General features: G+C 49.5%; 2 protein-coding genes and 1 pseudogene across 3 annotated transcripts in view; 1 reads left to right on the plus strand and 2 right to left on the minus strand.

The window, feature by feature from the left end:
• ZDHHC3 (zinc finger DHHC-type palmitoyltransferase 3) overlaps positions 1–5209 on the plus strand; it is a 60723-nt gene extending 55514 nt beyond the window's left edge. For both annotated transcript variants that reach the window (XM_067044516.1, XM_059075819.2), the window contains one exon: positions 318–5209. In XM_067044516.1, the coding sequence (XP_066900617.1) occupies positions 318–575 (258 nt within the window). In that variant the 3' untranslated portion in view covers positions 576–5209. The remainder of the gene's footprint in view (positions 1–317) is intronic.
• TGM4 (transglutaminase 4) lies at positions 3312–20380 on the minus strand. Its single transcript, XM_067043190.1, is given in 12 exon segments — positions 3312–3549; positions 4521–4682; positions 6109–6245; positions 7806–7921; positions 7924–7971; positions 8764–9036; positions 10531–10590; positions 10593–10720; positions 17227–17257; positions 19414–19438; positions 19441–19550; positions 20281–20380. Coding segments are annotated over 12 exon segments (1428 nt in total).
• Positions 20381–20707: 327 nt separating this feature from the next.
• Positions 20708–21670, minus strand: LOC131764126 (protein SET-like; annotated as a pseudogene).
• Between the last annotated feature and the right edge of the window lie 857 nt (positions 21671–22527).

Genomic DNA, 22527 nt, shown 5'->3' on the forward strand with positions numbered 1-22527 from the left:
TCGTCTTTCTGGGAAGTCTCCGGACAGGTGGCCGAGCTCATGCCTGCAGAGGCCTGAGTTGTTACTCCTTGGCCCTTAGCCACTGGGCAGGCTGGTCACTGCGCAGCAGCTGGCCGGGCACCCTTGCTCCTATGGAAGGAAAGGAGGGCAGTTGGTGGGAAACACAGGCCCTGCTTGCTGTGCTGCTCCGAGCCCCTCCCCACCCTCTGGGAGCTCCTGGCTCTGGGCCTTGGTGCTCTGCTGTGCTAGGACCTGGGGTGTGCTAGATGGTGCACGGCTGTCCCACGCTGATCCTCTTTATCCCATTGTCCCTCCAGGGCATTGAGCGCCTCAAACGAAAGCACCAGCCCAGGGAACGCACAGGCAGCTGGAAGTCAGTCAAAGAGACCTTTGGTGGGGACTTTTCCCTGAACTGGTTCAACCCCTTCTCCGGACCGAGTCATCCAAAGCCTCTCAGTGACAGTGACTGGGTGCGACAGGTGGCATCGCTGTCAGACACTGAGAACACAGAAACACCAGAGGAGCAGTCAGAGCAGAGGAAGGACGAGGACTCTGTGGAGGTGATGGATGAATGATACTGTGGGGAGAGGGCCAGGCACCAGGCAGTCGCATCACCCTACGTGCTGGCATCGTGGCCACAGGGCTCCTGCGCACCACTCGCTCACCTGCACCCATTGCTTCCTTCACACCACCCCCTTGGCCTTGCCGTTCTCTGACCCCTCCTCCCTCTCCCCACGTTGGACCAGGTCGGGGATGGGGGTGGACTAGGGGTAACAGAGGAAGACGAGAAACTTGCTCTGAGCTTATCTGCCCATGAGGGATTGTCAGGAACCATTCTCTGAGGCTGGGTGCCCTTCACAGCCTGTGCAGCCTCACCCAGCAAAGGAAGCTCTGAATAGGGCAGCCTGGGGGCAGAAAAGAACTGGCCTCTGTCCTTTCTTGGGATGTCTGTCTTCTCTTGAGAAGGTTGGGGCCCAGGCTCCTGGCTTTTGAGAACTAAGGCTGTGCTGTTGTGATGGAAGAACAGAGCAGGGCTAGCCTTGGGAACCTGGGGTGGGACACTGGCATCAGGAGAGATGGACCTGGAAAGGCTGAAAGGATCCTGGTCACTCCCCCAAAAGGGCTTCCCCCGGCACCTGCCTAAACTAGAAGAAAGGCATGGCGGCCTCAGCTACCTTCAGCGCTCAGGCTTGGTTTGAGAGAGGACTCCAACAGCAGGCTATACACACACACACGGAACATGCCCAGGTTGGAAGCAAGCCTGAGTTATGACAGTAACACCCAAACTTAGCTCCCATTCTATAGATACTAGAATCCCTGAGTCAGCTCAAAGGTGTCCTGCCTTGTGGCTAAAAATCGGTCCATTCCCACTGGAGAGTCGGGAGGAAGAACCTGTTTAGAGCTACCGGAACTCTGACCTCCCCTATGAGAACTGAATTTAACTGTCCATCCTGGAGAGAGTCTAACCACCCATATGGGCAGAACTGACCAGAAATCCGGCCTCAGTGTTTTAGGCCAGTTCTCCCAAGACAGTGCCCATCATGGCCAGGGCCTTCAGATTGAAACAGCGCCCCGCCACACACACACACAGGCATGCACACACATGTGTGCATGCACACACACATGCACGCACACACATACACACACACACCACCAGAGAGGGCATCTCTGGTGGGTCCCTGTGCTGCTGCCCACAGCTCTGCTTCCAGGCCAGCCCTGTGGGGCCACCATCACTGGTGAGATGAGGTGGTGGGCAAGGCAGACGTGGGGCACCCCTTGGGATGTCTTCTTTACCCCAAAGGTCAGGAAGGGGCACCCTTGTTTAACACCCTTCTTTTCCTTGGTCTGGTCCAAGTCAGGACCCCTCTGGCTGGCCTGCCTCCTCTGCACCCTGAGGTGGAGGCCCACAGGGTCACAAAGGCAGCTTTATTCCTGGGGATGGGGGAGTGAATGGGAGGTACAGAGGGATGGATCTTACCTCCTTGGCCATGAGAGAGAGGAACTGAAGCAACAGCATCAGCAAATTCACAGACCACATCTAGGGACACATCCAAGATGGTTCTCAAGGGAAGACCTTCCTGAAAAGGGGTCCTGGGGTCCAGCAGCATGTCCTGGGAGCACAGGGCTGGCCGTCCTCACCGCGCGTGAGCTGGGAGTGCTCAGCAGGATAAGGGCCTGGGATGGGCCTGCCTGGTATGAGGGGGAGGGGTGCTCTCCGATCACTCCCAATGCTGCCTGGAGGAGGGGGACATTGCAGTTGTTAGAGTGAGAGTGAAACGTCTGGATGGGACCAGGTGAGGAAGCTGTGGCTTCCTTGGAGAAGGTTCAGGGGCTGTATGGAGGGAGCAGGTATGCAGGCTCCCTCACCAGGAGAGGTGGGGCCATTCACCATCTTCCTCCCTCCCTCCCTCCCTCACTCCCCCACCCCCGCATTGGCCCCCTTGAAGTTTCCTGATTTTAACTTACCAACACCATCAGTCATCAAGTAGGAGGGACCACTGGGTCATCTGCCACCACCAAGGGGCTGGGGCTCCTTCCACATGGAAAACTGGACATGCCTACTATACTACAGGTGCCTCGAAGGCTTACCAACCATGGGGAAGCGTAGGGGCTGTGAAGTTGGGTTTTAGGTGCCATAGTTTCAAGTTGCCTGAAGTTGTCGAAAGTCAAAGGTGAACAGACAGCACTTGACCCTCAGTCCTGCTTTTGGTTTGGCAGGCAGGCCCAGGCCCAGGCCCAGGCCTGGTGTGTGCAGAGATCCGAGGGAAAGGCCCCGTCCTCCTGCTCTTCCTCAGGTAGCGCCCCCTGCCCGCCCCCGCCCCCGCCTCAGGGAAGGAAGAGGGGTGGGATTTCAGGCAGACAATAGCGAGGAGAGAATATATTTCCAGCAGGCCCAGTCCAGTTCTGGCAGAAGACGCTACTTGGCTGGTGCTTCCAGGGCTGATGCACTCTGGGGCTAAAGAGGTGGTCCCTCCTCACGGGGCAAGTGGGCAGCAGCTTCTGATAGCCTGTGTCTCCAGGGAGGGACTCTGTGGCTGTGGACGCCTTTGGTTCTGACTGCAGATAGTGGTGGCCCTGCTCTTTGAGGCCATGACTCAAGGCAGGGAGGTGAGGTTCTGTGGCCCAGGCTGGGCGTTTCTAGATGTCAACAGGCTACCCTGTGATTCCACATGACCTGGCCTAGTGGGTCCTGCTGCCTGTGGTTTGTGTTGGCCTTTGAATGCTAACTTTCACCCAGCTGGCTCTTGAATCTGCCCTCATATGAGTAATCAAATCTAATCATCTGAAATCTAATGAGTAATAAAATCTAATTATCTGAAAGCTAATCCCAAAGCAGGAAATGCTGAAATGCTCAGCCAAGGCTTAGAGCCAGTCAGAGCTGCTGCCTCTTTCCAAGGCATCAGGCAAAGGCTAGTTGTGATGAGAACAGTTTTCTCAGCATGAACCTCTTTCAACTGATTGGAACTAAACTTGATAAATTTCTCAAGTCCAGCTATTGTTGGGATGCCTTTTATTTGGAATCTAATGGTCTCACCTGGCTTCACCGTCCTGGAAAATTCAGACACACAGACATGCATTCAGCTGAGGATGCTGTAGGAGAGGGGAGGTAAGTTGTGTGAGAAACCAGGAGTCCCAACCTCAGCTCAGCCTCTTTGAAGGGTCCTGGCCATTCCTGGACACAGCACAGTGGGCATCCATGCTGGGTGCTGTGAGAAGCACCTAGGGAGCTTTTGATGAATACTGATGATTAAACCCAGGCTGGAGAGTCAGATGCAGCCTGTCAGGGTTGGAACATGGCACCAGGGCAGGGCAGGGGTGCCAGTAGCATCTCAGCTGTTGGCAGCACTGTTTATAAACTGACAAGCTAAGGACAAGTTTAACCTCTGACTTGCTGTGTCTGATCCACACAGTGATTTTTACAACTTGAATTCATTGCCGCATTTTAAGACCCAGGAGCTGTAGAAGAACACACACGCTCCTCTAGCTTATTCTGAAAGGTCAGACGATCCGGAAGTGCAGGACCCACCTTCCTACACAGTCTCAGTTAGATGAGGTGAGTGGCAGCACCCACTCCTGTTTACCTCGGTCCTCCCTGTTCCTGTTTGTCCACAATACCCCACTGTCCCCATTGTTACCGTCAACTGGTCTGGCCAGTTTGAGTCTGTGCCCCCTGGGCCTATAGGCTTCCTCTTCACTCACCATCACCCTGGGGGAAGACAAAGGGCCAGGAACAAGCATGACCTCTGGAGCCAGACAGACCTGAGTCCTCTTAGGCTCTCAGGCCATTCTCTATCCATTTTCCTCTTGCTGTTTGGCCCATTTGACTTTCACAGCTGTGCCATGCAGTGAACAGGTATTATTATCCCCATTTTATAGATGAGGAAACTGAGGTTCAGTTTCTGAGGATTGCCGAAGGCCAGTCCCCTGGCTAGTTAGAATAAACTGGCCCCAGTATGGCACTTACCAGATCTGGGACATAGCTCTGATGCTCTAGATGACTCCACCACCTCTTTGGGCCTCAGTATTCTCTGATGTAAAGCAAGGTGGTTAAACCAGCTTCCAGGGGGTCTTCCAGCTCTGACATTTCACAAACCCTCCTAGGAATCCTGCCCGCGTTTACAGATGTTCTTGCTCCATGGGTATTAGCAACAGTTGTTTCATATGAAATCCAAGAGGAACATCTGTTTTATGATGGATCACAGAAAAGGAATCATCTAGCCTCTCACGACTAAAATGTGCTCTGGGGGCCACACTACTGGCAACACTGGCATCGCCTGGGAGCCCTGTTGGAGACACAGATTCTGAGCCTCCAACCCCACCTGCTGAGTCAGAATACACATTTTAACAATATTCCCCCAGTTAATTTGTCTGTATCTTGAGGTCTAAGGAAAACAGTAGTTTACTGCTTTTTCCTTGGAATATTCAGACACCCTGTAAAAAATAGACCATCAGAAACCTTCGTTCAGGAACAAAGCATTAGAGTTTGGTCAAGTCCTTTGATAGATCTATCAGCGTATCAAAATCAATCGTTTCCATATAGTCCAGCAAGCAAGTACAAAATATAATGAAAAATATTTCATTCACAAAAGCTATAAACACATCTTGGAAGTAATCCAACTAGGAATGTGCAAATTGTGTATGAACAATAAAACTTTTCTAAATGTAACAAAGAAGACCTGAATAAATGGAACAATATCCCACATGCCTAGATGGGAAGACTCAGTGTAGTCACTTGGCATGATTCTCCCCCCGATAACTTGGTAAATTCAATGCAATGCCAACCTCAATCCCAACAGCTTTTAAAAGTTCTATGGACAAGAAAAATAGTGGTGAGGAGCATTTACCTACTATGTATCAATATGTACTATAGAACTACAATACTTTAGATGGTATGACATTGCCGTAGGAGAAGATAAATAAGCAAATTAAAGAGTCCAGAGACCCAGATGTATGAAAGCAGCATTTCAAAACACTAGGAAATGATAGATTATTTGAGAAAGTTGGAGCTCTGTCTACATCACTCCACACGCTAAAAAATTAAATTCCAGGTGTCTAATAGTATAAAGCCAAAAGTTTTAGAAAAAGCATGGGAAACATATATTCTTGGGGTGACATGAAACCCAGTATCCCTAAAGGAAGGAATTAACAAATTTGGCTACATTAAAATGGCAAAGTTCTAGTGGTGAAAGGCATTTAGAGGTTAAAAAAAGACTGAAATGATTTGCAGCCATAACACTTTTCTGTATAAAGACTACACACAATATGAACAAATTAATGACTCAAAATAGGTAAAGGATATGAACAAGCAATTCACAGGAGATAGTCAATTAACATAAAAATATTCAGCCTCACAAAGAGCTGCAAATTAAAACAGCTGAAATTATCCAACCATTGTATCGGCAAAAATCAAAAAGATCTGTCGGTGGAGGATAAATCAATGCAATCTTTTCCCAAAGCGGTTTGGCATTAGCAAAATGTATCTATATTTTGACCCTATAACTCCCTACCGTGAATTCACATCTCAGAAATACCTGCATACATGAGCAAAGATCTATGTCCTGGAGAGATTTTCTGCACTGTTTGTAAAAACAGCTTAAGTGGACTCACCCTTGGTCAATGGTCTGCAGCGGGGAGACGCCCAGGCTATCCACAGAGGACTTGGTGTCTGTCAAACGGATGTGCAGGGCATTTTAGAAGATGTAAGTGCCGATAAGTGGCTGGCCAATTCTGCCTGCGTCGGGCAGCTGTGGTGGGGCGGGGATGAGAAGGGGGGGAGAAGATAGTCTGAGTCAGGTACATGTTTTCATGGTAAGTTAAAGCAGAGAAATAGAACCAAAATGATGAGTTATATCAAGCCAGGAAAATGTGTGTGTGTGTGTGTGTGTGTGTGTGTGTGTGTGTGTGTGTGTGTGTGTGTGTGTGTGTGTGTCTGAAGGCTTTAGGGGAGAATCTGTTTCATGCCTTTCTTTAGCTTCTGGTGTTGCCAGCAATCATGTATATGTATAAATAACCTGACATCCTGAGCTTTGCCAGACTCTCTTTTAAGGAACTCAAGACGTGTCATCCCATGCCAAGCAGAGTTGAAGCCTGACCTGTATCCTGACCTCTTTGCAGCCCTAAGCAGGATCCCTCTTCACCAAACTAAGGACCATCCTGCACCACCCAGCCCCATCTGCAGCCTGTGGTTCTGAGATGCCCCATCTAGCAAGACAGACAGGTGCAAGGAGGCTTCCCCAGAAAGGCCCTTTAAACAAGGGACATTTGTGAGGGAGGATTCCCATAGATGCCCTTCCCGAGCTCCAGGGTTAATACACAGGCTCCCACCCACAACACCAGGGCTCCCTTCCATGCCCTTGGATATCATACATCCTCACAGATAAGACACCAAATCCCAAAAGGGGCCTGTCAGTCAAGTTGCCTCACAGAGCAGCCCAGAGAAAGAAGCAGAACTGAAGCTAAGCTCTGTTCTTCCCTCAGAGTGCCCCTACCTCTAATCTGGCCAGAACACCTGACACTGGTGTACCCACTTCCCCCACCTGGCCCTGGCTGAGCCCTCTTCCTCAGACCCACACCTCAGACCTGGTGCCCCTCCACCCAGGGCATCCCTGGGTGGACATCATGTTTTGCATGTTTCAGGCTTCACCTCATTTGTAACATTCATCCCAATATCTAGCTCTTCTGAAACAGTTTCCACTCCCCACCAACACCCTGTGGTTTCTCCATGCCTTTGGCAACGCAGATATATTAGCTAAAACCTCTTAATTCCTGAAATACCGTCAGAGCCAATTAAAGGACAGGCCAGCCAGGCAGAGCTAGAACACCTGTTAAAAGGCACCTCAAACATACCTGGAACCATGACTGCCTGGAGAGAGGTGCGTTTTCCCAGACTCCTCTCAGGAGGTGGAAGAAATACTCTGCTAAGCCACTTGGGTGAGGTTGGGGAGTGAAATTTCCCAAGAGACACTCTTGACAATTAAGTAATGAAAGACCGCTAACTGCCTTCCAGGAGGGTGGGCCCCTGTAACTTTTGCATCTTTAGAATTTTGTACAATGTGCAAGTAATTACTTATTCCAAAAATTAAAATGTTAAGAATTCAGTTGACCAAAAATGTAAAAAAAAAAAAAGTTTGATCCATGAGTTCTCCAGAAATAATTATTTGGAAAAGCAAGGTGTCATTTTTCTTAGGAATACAATTGACCTGAAGAATAAGCCAACCAGGGGTCCCTCCAGGATTCTTAGGGCCCCACCCCCAAGCCAAGGCCAAACTCCAACCAGGAGACCCTTCTGCCTGCAGGTGGTTAACCTCTACAGAGAGCTCAGGGTACTGGAAAGATGCAAACTCCTGAGAGGCAGTCGTTTCCTTGGACTCTAGAATTCCTGCAATTATGAAACTTTTGATGATTGGTTCATCATCAAACATAGGCTGCCCATGTAGGTATTGGAGTCCAAGGGCAGAGTCTCTTCAGATGCTGCCAAAGAGCTAGAGAGGAGGAGTGTGATCATTTATTATAGACCCCCCAAATGAGTGATCATCAAGCACAGAATTAGATGAAATCTAGATGGATGGAACTGGGTTATTTTGGGTAAGTCTCTTCCTCTCTTTGGAAAACAAGAAGTTGGGCTCAAGGTGGAATAATAATTGGCTGCGTTCTCCAGGTTCTCATCCTGAGTCCATGGAGACATCACAGCTGTTTGGGGGGCTTTCTGCCCATTCTCAACTGCTCTGGGTACCCACAACCCATTGATTAGATTAGGCATTTGAGATAAAATCTTTAAGACTTTTTTTTTTTTTTTTTTTTTTTTTTGCGGTACGCGGGCCTCTCACTGTTGTGGCCCCTCCCACCGCGGAGCACCAGCTCCGGACGCGCAGGCTCAGCGGCCATGGCTCACGGGCCCAGCCGCTCTGCGGCACATGGGATCTTCCCGGACCCGGGCACGAACCCGTGTCTCCTGCGTCGTCAGGCGGACTCGCAACCACTGCGCCACCAGGGAAGCCCAAGAAGACTTTTAATGACACTTCCAGCACCCCTAATTTCTGACTCTGTGATAGACCCCAGGCTCCTGGACTAGTAGTCTATTTGGCCCCCGTTTTCTCTGTGCCTAGATTCCTTGTAACTACCAGGTGGTAGGTACTTAATAAATGTTTGTTTGTGTTTATTCATACACACAAGTTTGTTAGTATATGGAAATAGTCCACAGAGAAGAGGAGCATCTCAGATAGTGGGGACTCTGATCCCTCTTCTTGCCAATGGTTCCAGTACCTTGAACTTTCTTCTGCATGGTGCCACCCAGGCTGGTGGCATTTTTGCCTGTGTATGTCTGAAGTTCAAGGGAGCCCGAGATGTGACAGTCTTTGGGGTAGCTGTCTGTCTTTCTTTTGAGAGTGATGGTGAACTTGATAGGGTTTCCCAGCAGCACAGGATCTGCCTGGACATACATCTAAAGAAGGTCCTCTTTTTGGGGTCGTTTGTACTCACTCTCATAACTCCGGAAAGAGAAGGCATGGTCCATGACCTCCCTCTCCTCAGGGGAGCCTGAGTGAGACCCAGAAGCAGTTTCCTTAGAGGGCTCCTCCACGGGCCCAATGTCCCAACGCACCCCAGAGGCAGAAGCAGCCTACCCACCAGCCTGGACTCCAGGGACATTCCAGGAACCCAAGGGCTATGAATTCACAGAGAGGTGTTCAAATCACCATGCCTGAAAAATAGTACATTCTGACGTCAGTCAGTGGGAATGGCAAAATAAAGACCTCTGAAAATTCACTCCTCCATAAAAGCAATGAGAACATTGGCAAAAATGGTCAAAATCAACTTTTTCAGAACCCTTGAAATTAACCAAAGGCTTGCAACTATCTGAGGAGCATTTATTCTCTGTAACAATAGAGTGCTTTATGGTTTTTTTTAACTTGCTGATTCCCATCCCTTTCTCCCCAGCTCCACAGTAGCCTTAAAATCTAACAGCACCACAATCACAGTGAAAACCAGCAGCCTAATCACCTTTGAAGGGAGAAGAATGGGTTGGATCTCCAAATATCTGCCACAGAGAACTGTCATTCTGGCAGTCCCCTGGAAACCCCAACCCATGGGGTTTATATTTGAGCTGATTCAGAGCTCACTCCTTAAAATTTGCCTTAACGCAAAAGCATTTGTCAAAAAAAAAAAAAGGCATTGTTTATCATTGAAGTTGCCTAAGACAACAGTAACAGCTGAGGGAAAAAGCTCACCAAAAAACTTAAAAGGGAAAGCTGAATAACATCCATAGGGGCTTTGAAAAGATCAGACAGATTCCTGGGAATCTAGAAAGCCACGTGCATGTGTAGGGCTGTTCACATGCCCAGGAAAGACCTAGAAGGCCATAAGCTGTCACCTCTGACTGACCCTGAGTCCCTGCACAGGCAGGAAGTGAAGGCTAAGGCAGAGTTGAAAACTGCCTGCCAGAGCACTAAATGTGTACCCCAACTTTACACAGAGCCCCTTGGCAAAAGCTAGGAGACTTATCAATCCAAGATGTTTATGGAAACTCCTATCCAGTCATTAGCTGACCACTAAGCACACTGAGCAGATGCGTCAGTGGCCACGTACAACAAAGAATACAGACTTTGCAGAACTCTGTCAAGAAAGTTACTAAACAAACAGCAACAGCAAACAAAACTTAACACACATTGGGGGGTGCGGGGCAAGGGGCACGTGGATAGCAGAGACCTCAGAAAAGAAAGTAGCAGATGGGGAAAGCAGAGGCAGAGGTCTGGAGGGGGGAAGCCTTTTAAGGGAAGAGGGAGCAGCACAGGTGGGGTGTAAAGTCAGGAAAGGAACTGGAGGCTGACTCTGCAGGGGCTGGAAGGCCAGGCTGAGGAACTGCTATTTCATTTGGGGAGCACAGGGAAGCACTGAAGGTCATAGCAAGTTGAATCGGCTGGTCAGATAATACAAAAACCTCAATGAGGACATTTTTAAAAAGAGGTGCAAGGCCTGCTTGCCTCTCCCCAGGCCTAAAAGCCCTACTTAAAGAAAGACTGACACAAAACCAACACAAATACACTCTGATGGACAGAGATATGTCAGATGGAATCTCATTCATGCTAGAGATGGCTCGCCTGTCTCATTCAGGTAGGTATCTTCTGTGAGGCTATTTTCAGTGTCATGGGCTGAATCGTAGGCGGTCATGCTGCATGCTGGGATGCCCAGTGCTCTCAGCTGTGAGATGACACCAAGCAGGGGTGATCAGCCCCACCCTTGGTACTTTTCCCTTTGGCCCCTGGTCTCCCAAGGGGAGATGGTCAGTGCCCACCCCCAGCGGAACAAGGTGTTGGCAGCCTAGCCCAGCCTGGCCACACAGCCCCCAGTGCGGCCCCACAGAGCATCTCAGAACATGGTGGGGGTGCAGTTGGACCGGGACAAAGGGCCAAGGAGCGTACCAGCCAGCTGACCTGAGGCACATGCTGACCTCTCTGTGCCTCAGTTTCCTCCTCTGTAAAATGGTGATCGTTAGAACACCTACCTTTAGGGTTGTTCTGCAGATGACATGTTTATGTTTTCCTCCTGTCCCAACTAGTGGCCCCGGCCTGTCAGTGCCTCCTGGACCCAAGCATCCACAGAGCAATGGGTGGCAGGGAGGGATGGGGAGTGATGCTGGGCTCCAAAGATGTTCATGCTTTCAAAAATCCTAATTGGGGCTTCCCTGGTGGCGCAGTGGTTGAGAGTCTGCCTGCCGATGCAGGGGACACGGGTTCGTGCCCCGGTCTGGGAAGATCCCACATGCTGCAGAGCGGCTAGGCCCGTGAGCCATGGCCGCTAAGCCTGCGGGTTCGGAGCCTGTGCTCCTCAACAGGAGAGGCCCCAACAGTGAGAGGCCCTCACACCACACACACACACACACAAAAAAAAATCCTAATGGGCAGTGTTATATTTCCTATGGAACAAAGTGAATTCCTCTTCCCAGGTGTGGTAGGCAGCTTCTAAGAGGGCCCCCAGTAATGCCCTCCTCCTTCCTACAGAAGCCCCTCTCCCAGAATGTGGACTGGACCCAGTGACTCACTTCTAGACAACAGAGCACGGCAAAGTGAGGGGATGTCACTTCTGAGACGAGGTTACAAAGAGGCTGCAGCTTCCATCCTGGGGTCTCCCTCTCTTGCTCACTGGCTCTGACAGTAGTCAGCTACCTGGTGTGAGCAGCCCTGTGGAGGGGCCCACATGGTGAGGAACTGATGTCCCTGACCTGAGACTGCCAGCAGCCACGCGTGAGCGCCTGCCCCCAACCCAGTCAAGAGCCCCAAGAGGCCTACAGTCTTTGAAGGACCCTGAGCTAGAGCACCATGCCTGGATTCCTGGCCTGCAGACACTGCAAGATGATAAGCATTTGTTGTGTTACGGCCCTACAATTGGGGGTAATGTGTTACATGGCAGCAGATAATGAACGTGCTAACTGCCCATCCGGTTCCCCTGCCCAGGGTGGGAGTGCTAGTCAGGCAGCCCTGACCAGAAGCCCTGCCTTGTGGCCACAGACTCACATTAGCTCCTGCAGGCCCACGGACAGCAACATATTTCTAGCGGTGAAGGAGCAATATTAACCAGGGACCCGGGAGGGGAAAAGTTGTCAGGCCTACAGCAGAGGCCTCCAAAGTCAGCTTGGGTCCTGAGATTCCCTAACATGTGATGGAATCTTTTCTAACCTAACCTCAGAAGTGACTGCCGCAACACCTGGGAGGTCTGCGTGCTCAAGCTTGGGTCACAGGCTTAAAGAGGTGCCTAGATGTCGGGAGGGAGCACTGCCCTGGGAGTCAGTGTTGCTGACTCAACCCCCACCTTGCTGTGCAAACTTGGGCCGCCTGCCCCATGTCTCTGAGCTGGTGTCCTCAAAATAAGCAGTGGCTTAGCCCACTGCTTCCCAAACTCCAACACATAAGAATCACCTGGGAATAGGTACAAACAGGCCCACATGTGTCAGGCATAAAACATGCTTGTTACATGTTACTGAGTCCTCATATTAACCCAAGGATGAGCCGACAGAAACCCAGAGAAGCTCAGAGCCTCGCCCAGGGTCACAGAGCTTGGAAAAAGGGTGCAAGTCCACCCGCACCCCTGAGAGCTAGAGCAAGACCAGTACAAGCTTTGCCTGCTGGCGGCCCAGTCTCCTTTCCCCTCCTTCCTCACACTTCAGCCCACCGCCCTGGGCTGGAGAACTCGGCCTGGTGGTAAAGCGGCAGGAGCAGGCATATCCTTCCATGGGCACTGTGCGCTCTGTGCCTGGGCCCTGGCCAGCAAGAGGGCCCCATGGGTACAATACCAGTCACTTACTTGGAACTACCAGGCAGGCCAGGAAGGAGTGGGAGCCCCGACCATGGAAGGGGCATCCTCCTGGGTCAGGTACACAGTCACAGCCACCCCACAAAGTGGGCATTTAAGACTCACCTAGAGATGAACGCAGCTGCCCACCACTCAGCTGACAAGAGCAGCCCTATGGCTCCTGTCTCTCTCTCTGGGCCTTGGAGAGTGTTCCCAGGGTGCCTGCCGGGTTGTCCCGAGGTCCGTGACCAAAACGATTTGCACAATAAACCCCAGGTGTTATTTGTGTTTCTCCCTTTCATTCTCTCCCACATGGACTGAAGATGAAAAGTTGATTGACATGGTTTCAGATTCCACGCAGTGATCAACTTTACAAAACCCCCAGTTGTTACACATGGGTGTAGAATCAAAGAAGACTATCCACTATTATCTGAAAAGGCTACGGAGATATGCCTGCCTTTTCCACCTAAGTATCTGGGAGAAGTCAGATTTTCTTCCTATATTGCAACTAAAACAATGCCCCTGGACAGATTGAATACAGAAGCAGGTAGGAAAAGCCAGCTGATTTCTATTAAGGTAGACATTAAAGAGATTTAGAACAATGTAAAACAATGCCACTCTCCTGACATATTTTAGGCTTCCAAAAATAGTTATTTTTCACAAAAATGTGTTATTTATGTTAACTTGTTGAATTTATTATTCTTCTTTTCGAATCAGTAAAATAAATATATTTTAAACTTCCCAGTTTAAATTTCTAAAATGGTAAATATTTGCAGAAAGAAACGTCATGGGACTTCCCTGGTGGCGCAGTGGTTAAGAATCCGCCTGCCAATGCAGGGGACATGGGTTTGAGTCCTGGTCCAGGAAGATCCCATATGCTGCGAAGCAACTAAGCCCGTGCACCACATCAACTGAGCCTGTGATCTAGAGCCCGTGCTCTAGAGCGCATGAGCCACAACTACTGAAGCCCGCGCACCGAGAGCCCATGCTCTGCAACGAGAAGCCACTGCAATGAGAAGCCCGTGCACTGCAACGAAGAGTAGTCCCCGCTCACCGCAACTAGAGAAAGCCCAAGTGCAGCAACAAAGACCCCACGCAGCCAAAAATAAAATAAAATTCCCTTAAAAAAAAGAGAAGTCATAAACAAAGGTAATGTGGGGTCTCAATAATTTCTAAGAGTGTAAAAGAGACCTGAGACCAAACCATTTGAGAACAGCTGCTCTGGGCAAGGTGGACAGGGGTGACAGCCATCCTGCTGGCCCAGGACTGAGGGGTTTCCTGGGACACGGACTCTCAGTCCTAAACCCAGGAACGTCCCAAAGGAACTGGAATAATTTGCTTACCCAACTGGAGCCCAGCCTGCAGGCAGGAAGAGTGAATTCCATGTGAATACCATTTGCAGATGCGGAAGCTGAGGCTTGGAGAGGTCAAGCCGTGGGGTCAGCCTCCAAGCAGCAGGGCTGGGGTTCTGCACTCAGTTCTGACGAAAACCTGCACTCAGAATAGACTTCAGCAGATGTAGATCTCTTGATAGCTTTGAATAGTCAATCAGGCCTAGCACTGAGGTGTAGTTTAAAGAGCTTACAGTCCAGGGGGTGGGGGGGGGGAGACGGGGGCGGGGACCTAATAACTGCTGAGCAATTGGTAAACAGTTTAAGACAGCATCAGATTTGGGGCAAAATTACTCTACAGGCTTCTGCATTATCAGAATTTTTTATACTGAGATTCAATGTATGTATTCTTTGTAATATTATTTATGATTTATTATTATTTGGATAAAAAACTTATGAAGGACTCTCAGAGCTGTGATAGTTCAAACAAGTGGGATCCCTGTAAGAGCTGGGGATCCTGGTCCCCACAGGACCAGGTGCTCATGTTCTGGTCTGGGAAATGGTATTGGGGGGGGTACTGGGGGTCAGACAGTAAACACGGAACACACGAACACTTTCAGGAATGACAAGTGCTATGAAGAAAAGACAGCAGGTGGATGTGACAGCAGCAGGCTCCTTTGGCCGGGGCGCCAGGAAAAATCTCCCTGAAGAGGAGGCTTCTGATCTGAGACCTGTGTGACCAACAGCAGTGACCAAGCCTTGACTTCACAGCCAGAGATCTTCCTGGAGGAGGAGAGGCTGGAACTAGGGGTCGTGTCCATCCCTATGTGTACTTACTTGATGGGCAAGATGAGGGGATGTCTCTAGGACTCAAGGGGCCCCCCTGCCACTGCTTTCCCCAGAGCAGGCTTTAAGAGAGAAAGGGCAGGGCACTTAATGGCATGTCCACACAGGGGATATGGAGGCCATGACTAGGCCTCCCACACCTACCAGAGCACACAGGGTCCTGGACGCTGGCGTGGGGTGCTTAAGCTCCATGGTCTCCAGGAGGCTCTGGCTTGGCAGAAAAATGCAGCAGTTGTTTTGGGAAATGAAGAAAGAGGCCATTAACAAGTGTTTGTTCCATGTCAGAAACTTAACACATACGCCCTAATTTTATTTTTGTTGTTGTTGCACCGCATAGCTTGCAGGATCTTCGTTCCCCAACCAGGGATTGACCCCATGCCCCGGGAAAGCGTGGAGTCCTGACCACTGGACCGCCAGGGAGTTCCCACATACTCCCGAATTTGTACTTCACACCCACCCTGTGGAACCACCCATCTCCCGGCAAGGAACTCTGCCCACAGGCTCACAAAGAAGTCTCCCACAGCATGGAAAAACAGAAACCACTTAAAGGTCTATACCCAAGGCAGCCGTTAAGTAAACCCACAGAGTCATGGGGTGGAATATTACACAGCCATTATAAAGACGTACCAGCAGAGTTTTTAATACCGTGGAGAAAATCCCTTTGTGATCAAGGTAAACAAAATAGACTACCAAGTTGTGCACGTATAACATTATCTCAGCTCTGTAAGCATGAATTAGTAATAGAAAAAGAATGACACATACTAGAACATGAAGTATTTATCACTGAGGGAGGAGATTATGATTTCATTTCTTTCCATGTCTCTGTATCTTCTAAGCCTTCTAGGTCTTCTGTGATAAACATATGTGTTACTTTTTGAATTCTATTGATATATTTATTTTAAACCAGTTTATCGAGATATAGTTTACAGCCCATAAACTCCACCTTTAAGCTGGATGATTCAATGGTTTTAGTATATTTACAGAGTTGAAATACCTGTGTTATTTTTGTAATCTGAGAGGGAAACTACCAAAATAAAAGGAATAGCTAATAATCTTCATTCTTCAGAAAGAGTCTGGGAAAGTTCCGTGGTCATAATTCTTTGAGGTTGTTAAAGTTACCCCTTGATTTTCTCAGAGGGGCAGTTACCTAGGATTCAGGTGATCCCTTCTTCCCCACCCTGCTGTGGTCCTCATTCTGGCTGTTTCCTTCCTCTGGTGACTGCTCCCCCACCAACTCATTACCTGCTCCCCACCTCCTGTGCTAACCACTTCCTCCCATTTTGTTTCCCTCCACCCCCTCACCTATAAGTAGTAATGGTAACCGCCCCCTAGGGATGGATTCACAAGAGGATGCTTGTGAAGCACCCTGCAGAGTGCACACAGCAGGCCTCACTCATGGGAGTCCCCCCTCTGTTGTCCCCATTTCTATCCTATCCTAGGCGTCCAGACCCAGGGAGGGGAGGAGCAGCCAAGCAGTTGTGTAGAGTATGGCATTTTCCAGAAGTTTTTTCGTTGCAAAAGGTGGTGAGACAAAAGGCTGGAAGTTTCTGGTGCCATAAGTCCTCGTCACTGGATTTGTGCATTTAGAGCCATGGAGCCCTTCCTCCTTCCACACTGTTGCTCTGCCTCGTGGCTGCACAGAGACATTCATCCTTCCACTGAGCAGAGGCCTCCAGACCAAAGTCTTCTAGAAAATCTCCCTCAAGTTTTAGAAGTTCTTGGAATTCCCTTCTGGTCCAGTGGTTAGGACTTTGTGCTTTCACTGCCGCAGGCTCAAGTTCAGTCCTGGTTAGGGAATTAAGATGCCGCAAGCCGAGAGGGGTGGCCAAAAAAAGAAAAGTTCTAGAAGTTCTTTATCTTTGTCAATATTTCACTTGTAATGGAGCTTCCTTGTGAATAATTGTTAGGTGGTTGGTTCTTTGATAAATACACTGCGAAGTGGGGGTGGGGGCATGGCAGAGAGTAGAGGGGGATGCAAAAGGCCCTAGGCCCAGCTCTGATTCTGCCACCTGTCTGCATGCTCTGCGGGGGGAGTGTTACCCCTCTCTAGGCAAGTGTCACATGTATAGGGTTGGGGTTTGGCATGAGGCTCACAAAAGTTTCTGCATAACCTTTACTGGCTACTACCTAACTAAAAAGGTGGGGCCTGGCCCAACCATAGGATGACTAATTCATCACCTGACCAACATTCCAGGGCTTTTCTTTGACAGAGTCAACACAACAGATGTAACGGTAGCCAGTGCTGTGGGGGACGCTCTCATTTCACTCTGTCTCATCAGCCATGAAAATCACATCCTCTGAAGCAAGGGCACACATGCACATGGGGTTATCATCCACCCCCTGGACACAGGCAGACCTGTCACAGGAGGAAGCTGCCTGGCCTGGGGGAGATGTGGGGTGGGAGATCCCGCAAGGTCTACACGAGGGGTTTGAAACAGTGTGTGTTGGCAGGTAAGACGTGGGAGGCAAGAGCTAAGACAGGTATCAAAAAGATGCTCGCTTCCTGACCAGCTGTGCGGGACTTCCACTGGGCAAACGTGGGACAGTCTGAGCATAAACATAATTAAGAACAGGAATGATGTAAACCACTGGGAACAAATGAGATCCCTGAGTCCATACAGATAGATTGTTTCATAGATGGATAGATGATTGGTAGATGAGACAGACAGACAGATAGACAGATGATAGACAGATTGGTGAAGGGAGGGCTTTGCTTACAGGAGAATACCAGGGCCCAGCAGGTAAGTGTGGAGGGAGAGCTGGAGTTGGAAAATCACTGTGCAACCATCATAGGGAAGGTTGGTTCAGGCAGGAGCTGTCAGTGGTTGGTAAATCTAAGCGGGGGGAGCATTTTCATGAGGACCAGGATATTTGCACGGCTTGAAAGTGTTGCCACAAGACAAGGACTGCTTATTAGTAACAAAGGAAACAATAGTAATTATACAGCAGGGAAATTGCACAACACTTTGACCAAATGATCAAATTTAACATCCCCAGTGAGGGGCAGGTGGACACTGTGTGCCACCAGATGTGATGTCCTGAGAAGGACACAGCATCACTTATGTAATATTCCAGGCAGGGAGGCATAACCCGAATCTAAAGATCATGAATCATCGGGACTTCCCCGGTGGTCCGGTGGTTAGGACTCCTCACTTTCACCTCAGGGGGCACAGGTTCGATCAAAAAGAAATATTAAACAAACAAACAAACAAATTAATTAAATAAAAACAAATAAAGATCATGAATCATCAGACAAACCCCAAATGAGAAATGTTCTAGTGACCAAAAAGGGGGGAGCCGAGGGGGTCTATTACTCAAAAATGTCCATGTCAAAAAAGACTAAGGCTGAGGAACAGTTCCAGATTAAAGGGGGTAAAGAGACAGGACAACTGAACACAGTATGTGACCCTGGACTGGATCCTGTACTGGAGGGAAAAAAATGTTATAAAGAACATGGTTGCATCAACTGACTAAGGTGGAATTCCAGTAAGTAGATTAGATACAATGTTATGTCAACACTGAATTACTGAAGTTGATAACAGCAGTGTAGCAAGAGAATATTCCTATTCTTAGGAAGTACACACTGAAATATTTTTGGGTAAAGAGCAACAATGTATGTAACTTACTCTCACATGGTTCAGAAATAAAGTGTGTGTGTGTGTGTGTGTGTGTGTGTGTGTGTGTGTGTGTGTGTGTGTGTGGAGAGAGAGGAAGAGAGAAAAAATGATTAAGAAAATAGGGCAAAATGTTCACAGTGGATCTGGATAAAGGGCATATGGATGTTCTTTATACAATTTTTGCCTACTTTTCCGCAGCTTGAAATCATTTCCAAACACTAAATAAATAAATAAATAAATAAACAGCTCCCTGGTTTCTAGCTTGTACACCTAAGTTTTTAACTTCAAGGCAGCTGTAGCAGTGTGGGTGTGGAGAAGGTCTGGTAACCAACGATCGCATGTGAAGCTGTGGTGAAGTGCCCAGCAGCCACGGGAGACAGGGCTGGTGCTGGTGGGGGAGGAATGCCCTCCAGTGCCATTTGCACGAAGGCTCCCATGGAGCCGCAGGTAGGAAGGGGTTGGGCCAATGAAAACATGGAGGGGAGGGGGGAGACCCAAAAGAGCAGAGAGTTTAGGACCCGTCCGGAGAAGGCAAGTAAGAAGCTGGGGTGACGCCCCCAACAAGGGCAGCCTCCGTACAGTGGTGGAGGCCAAAGCCAGATGGCGGGGGTCAGGCAGGGGAGAAGTGAAACGACCAAGGAGCTCAGCCACAGAGGGGCTGCTCCAAAGCCGCCCGTGATCTGTCCCTGGGTCTGGTCCCTTCACCTAGTTTGAAAGCACCTGGACGGCAAGCAAAGCTCACGGACCACGCGAGGCATACAGTAGGCGCTGCTTCTTGCCTCCTCCCATGAGTCTCACCTGACACATTTCCCCAGCTGACCTGAGCTTCGCGTTACCCTCACACCATGGGTTGAAAAGAAACCTGGGTACAACATGTTTTCTTCAGACTTGAAGATATGTTTGTTTCCACTTTTCACTAGCAGGTGGTACTTGCCTACGACAGCATGCGGGGGCTGCCGACCACCACCTTGACCTAAGCAAAGACACGTCACATGGTGGACATAGCCTCCTTTGGCCACACCCTGAACTCTACAAAAGCCTCCCAGAAGAATCCATCAGTCCTAACACATCACCCCATCTGGAACAAGTCTGTCTCCCCCAGAGACCAGGAGTGGCCAGGATGGACTGGCATAGCGGATGCCTGAGACAGAAAAGCAGCCACGCAAAGCAGGCGGCTTTGGCGAATCCTGCTGACGGGCCTAGACAGACTTGGTTTGAAACCTGGCAGGTGTTTTCACCTTTCCCCTTTGACCTTTACTCCCTTCACTACAGCATGGAGGGGAAGCCTCCCAGGTGGTTGGGATGATTCCATAGATAATATAAACATAAGGGCCTGGCCCACCACCTGGCACTTCAGGGGGCAAGTTAAATGTCAGCTGTCTTTTGCAGCAAAAAAAACTCCCCTCTCTCTGTTGTTGGAATACGAGCAGCCTGAGCCCCAGAGGGGCATCGGCCCCAGGGTACCCCAGGCTTTCACCCAGCCTTTGAGGGTAGATAATGACTGGACGGATAGGTAGAAGTTGCTATAGCCACAGTGGCTTGTTGTTGTCACAAAACAGCTCTGTTTGTGACCCAGGATCTCCCCCGCACCAAAACCTTTGAGATGCTTGTTTTCCTAAGATAAGATGTCTTATAGGAGCAGTGGGCTCTCGGTTGCAATCCCAGCTCTCCTTCTTACCAGCTGTAGAACCTTGGCTGGTTACTTAATCTCTTCTGTGCCTCAGGTTTCTCATTTAGACACTTGGAATGACCGTAGTCCGGGAAGATCCCACATGCTGCGGAGCAGCTGGGCCCGTGAGCCATGGCCGCTGAGCCTGTGTGTCCGGAGCCTGTGCTCCGCAACGGGAGAGGCCACAACAGTGAGAGGCCCGTGTACCGCAAAAAAAAAAAAAAAAAAAAAGAAAAAAAAAGTGAACTTGGAACAGAAAGGGGTAGAGATTCTTTTCCCACTGAATTCTGTTCAAGGTATTTCCCCCCCAAATAAGTTGTGAGCCACGGTATAAAGGAGAAAATAGACCTCAAAAACAGAGCGACTGAGCACAAGGGGAGAGAAAAAAAAAAAAGACTGCAACTTGCTCCCAGGGACTGGAGAAAATTTAAAAAGGAAAGTCAGAACCCATCAGTGTTCCATTAGTCATCTTCTCCTTCATCTTCCTCTCCTCCCTCTCCCTCATCATCATCTTCATCTTCTTCATCTTCATCCTCATCCCCTTCTTCATCAATATCTTCCAATCTTTCTTCCTCTCATCATCATCATCATCTTCTTCTCCTTCCTTATCATCCATGTCCGGGACCAAGTAATACTGTAATGGATTTGGCCAAATATCATCTTTGATGACCTCTCCTAACTCATCTGCACCTGCATCAGAATGATCAGTAAACCAAGTGAAGAAGCTTTCTGGTTCCTCATGCTGTCTCTTCCTGCTGGCTTTATTCTGCGTTTGACTTGAACGTTTTCGTCAGATCTTTTCTGGATTTCCATTTGATTTCAGTGGACTTTGAAGATGGATCACCACTCTCATTCAGATGAAATTCTTTGGAGAGAGCTTTATTTTCAAAGTAAGGGTTTTCATCAAAATAAAAATCTATTCTGTAACCTGATTTAATAGCTTCAAATTCTGTCACTTCGACTCTTGTCAAATAATGCAGCACCTCTTCATCCTCCTCCCCAAGCAGTGCAGACACTTGTGGATGGTTAACAAACGTTGTTACCCCAAAATTTGGGATTTTGGCGATCAATTCCAACCCTTCTGAAAAAATGGTTGGCGGAGTTTGTTATATTTCTGTTCTACTTTCAAAATCTCCTCACTGGCTTGTTCGTTAAGTCTATTTCATTTTGTACTTCATCAATATGTTCAATGCTTCTTGCTGTTCTTTTTCTGAGGTCTTGTCAGCCACCTCCTCCTGGCGCTCGCTGGCTCGCTTTCCCTCCCCCGGCTCGTGTGCTGCCCTCACGGCCTGATGATGCGGGAGGGGCTGGGGCAGCGTGCTGGGCCCAGCCACGGGTCCTGCTTACGGAGGGGAGGTGATGGCCCGGCGAGCAGGCGGCTCAGCTCCCTCACTCACGCTCCGTGCTCCAGCTCGCTGCTCCATCTCCCGGAGCTGCCTCCTCCTCCTCAAGCATCTTTATGTATCCGGCAGGCCTCTGGATGGGAGGCTGGGTCCCCTCGTGACAACGTCTGCTCCGAGATGGACTTCTTCCTGCCCTTTTCATGAACTGCTCAGGGAGGCCAGGCCACCAGCTCTTAGCAGCCTTCACGTCTGGCCTTGGATGGGTGCCTGACTCACATATGTGAACACACCCTGCAGAGCCTTGAATGGCCTTCATCTTCCTCACTGGTAGAATAATGGGGTCAGATTTGACCAGGGAGATGTGAAGAGTGTTCCAGGGAGCATCACCTTCAGAGGGGTAGGAGGTGAGACTTGGAGAGTGCTATTAGACACTGTAAAACAGGCTCCTTGTCCACAGGACCTCTCCGGGGCTTTAACGTGCTGAAGTGGGAGGCAGGATGGTTATACGGATTAGGAGCCAAACCCTGGAGTCACACAGTGATTTGGGCATTCATTAGCTGTGTGACCTTGGGAAACTGACCCAACCTCTCTGAGCCTTAGTTTCCTCACCTCTAATATGAGAGTAACAAGAGTACCTCCTTTGGGCTTCTTCTCTCGTGGCGCAGTGGTTAAGAATCCAGCTGCCAATGCAGGGGACACGGGTTCAAGCCCTGGTCTGGGAAGATCCCACACGCCGTGGAGCAACTAAACCAGTGTGCCACAACTACTGAGCCTGCACGCCACAAATACTGAAGCCCTCATGCCTAGAGTATGTGCTCTGCAACGAGAAGCCATCACAATGAGAAGCCCGCGCACCGCAGTGAAGAGTAGCTCCCGCTCGCCACAACTAGAGAAATCCCACGCTAGCAATGAAGACCCAATGCAGCCAAAAGTAAATA

This window comes from Kogia breviceps, chromosome 10 (assembly GCF_026419965.1).
Source record: "Kogia breviceps isolate mKogBre1 chromosome 10, mKogBre1 haplotype 1, whole genome shotgun sequence".
NCBI classification, from domain to species: domain Eukaryota; kingdom Metazoa; phylum Chordata; class Mammalia; order Artiodactyla; family Physeteridae; genus Kogia; species Kogia breviceps.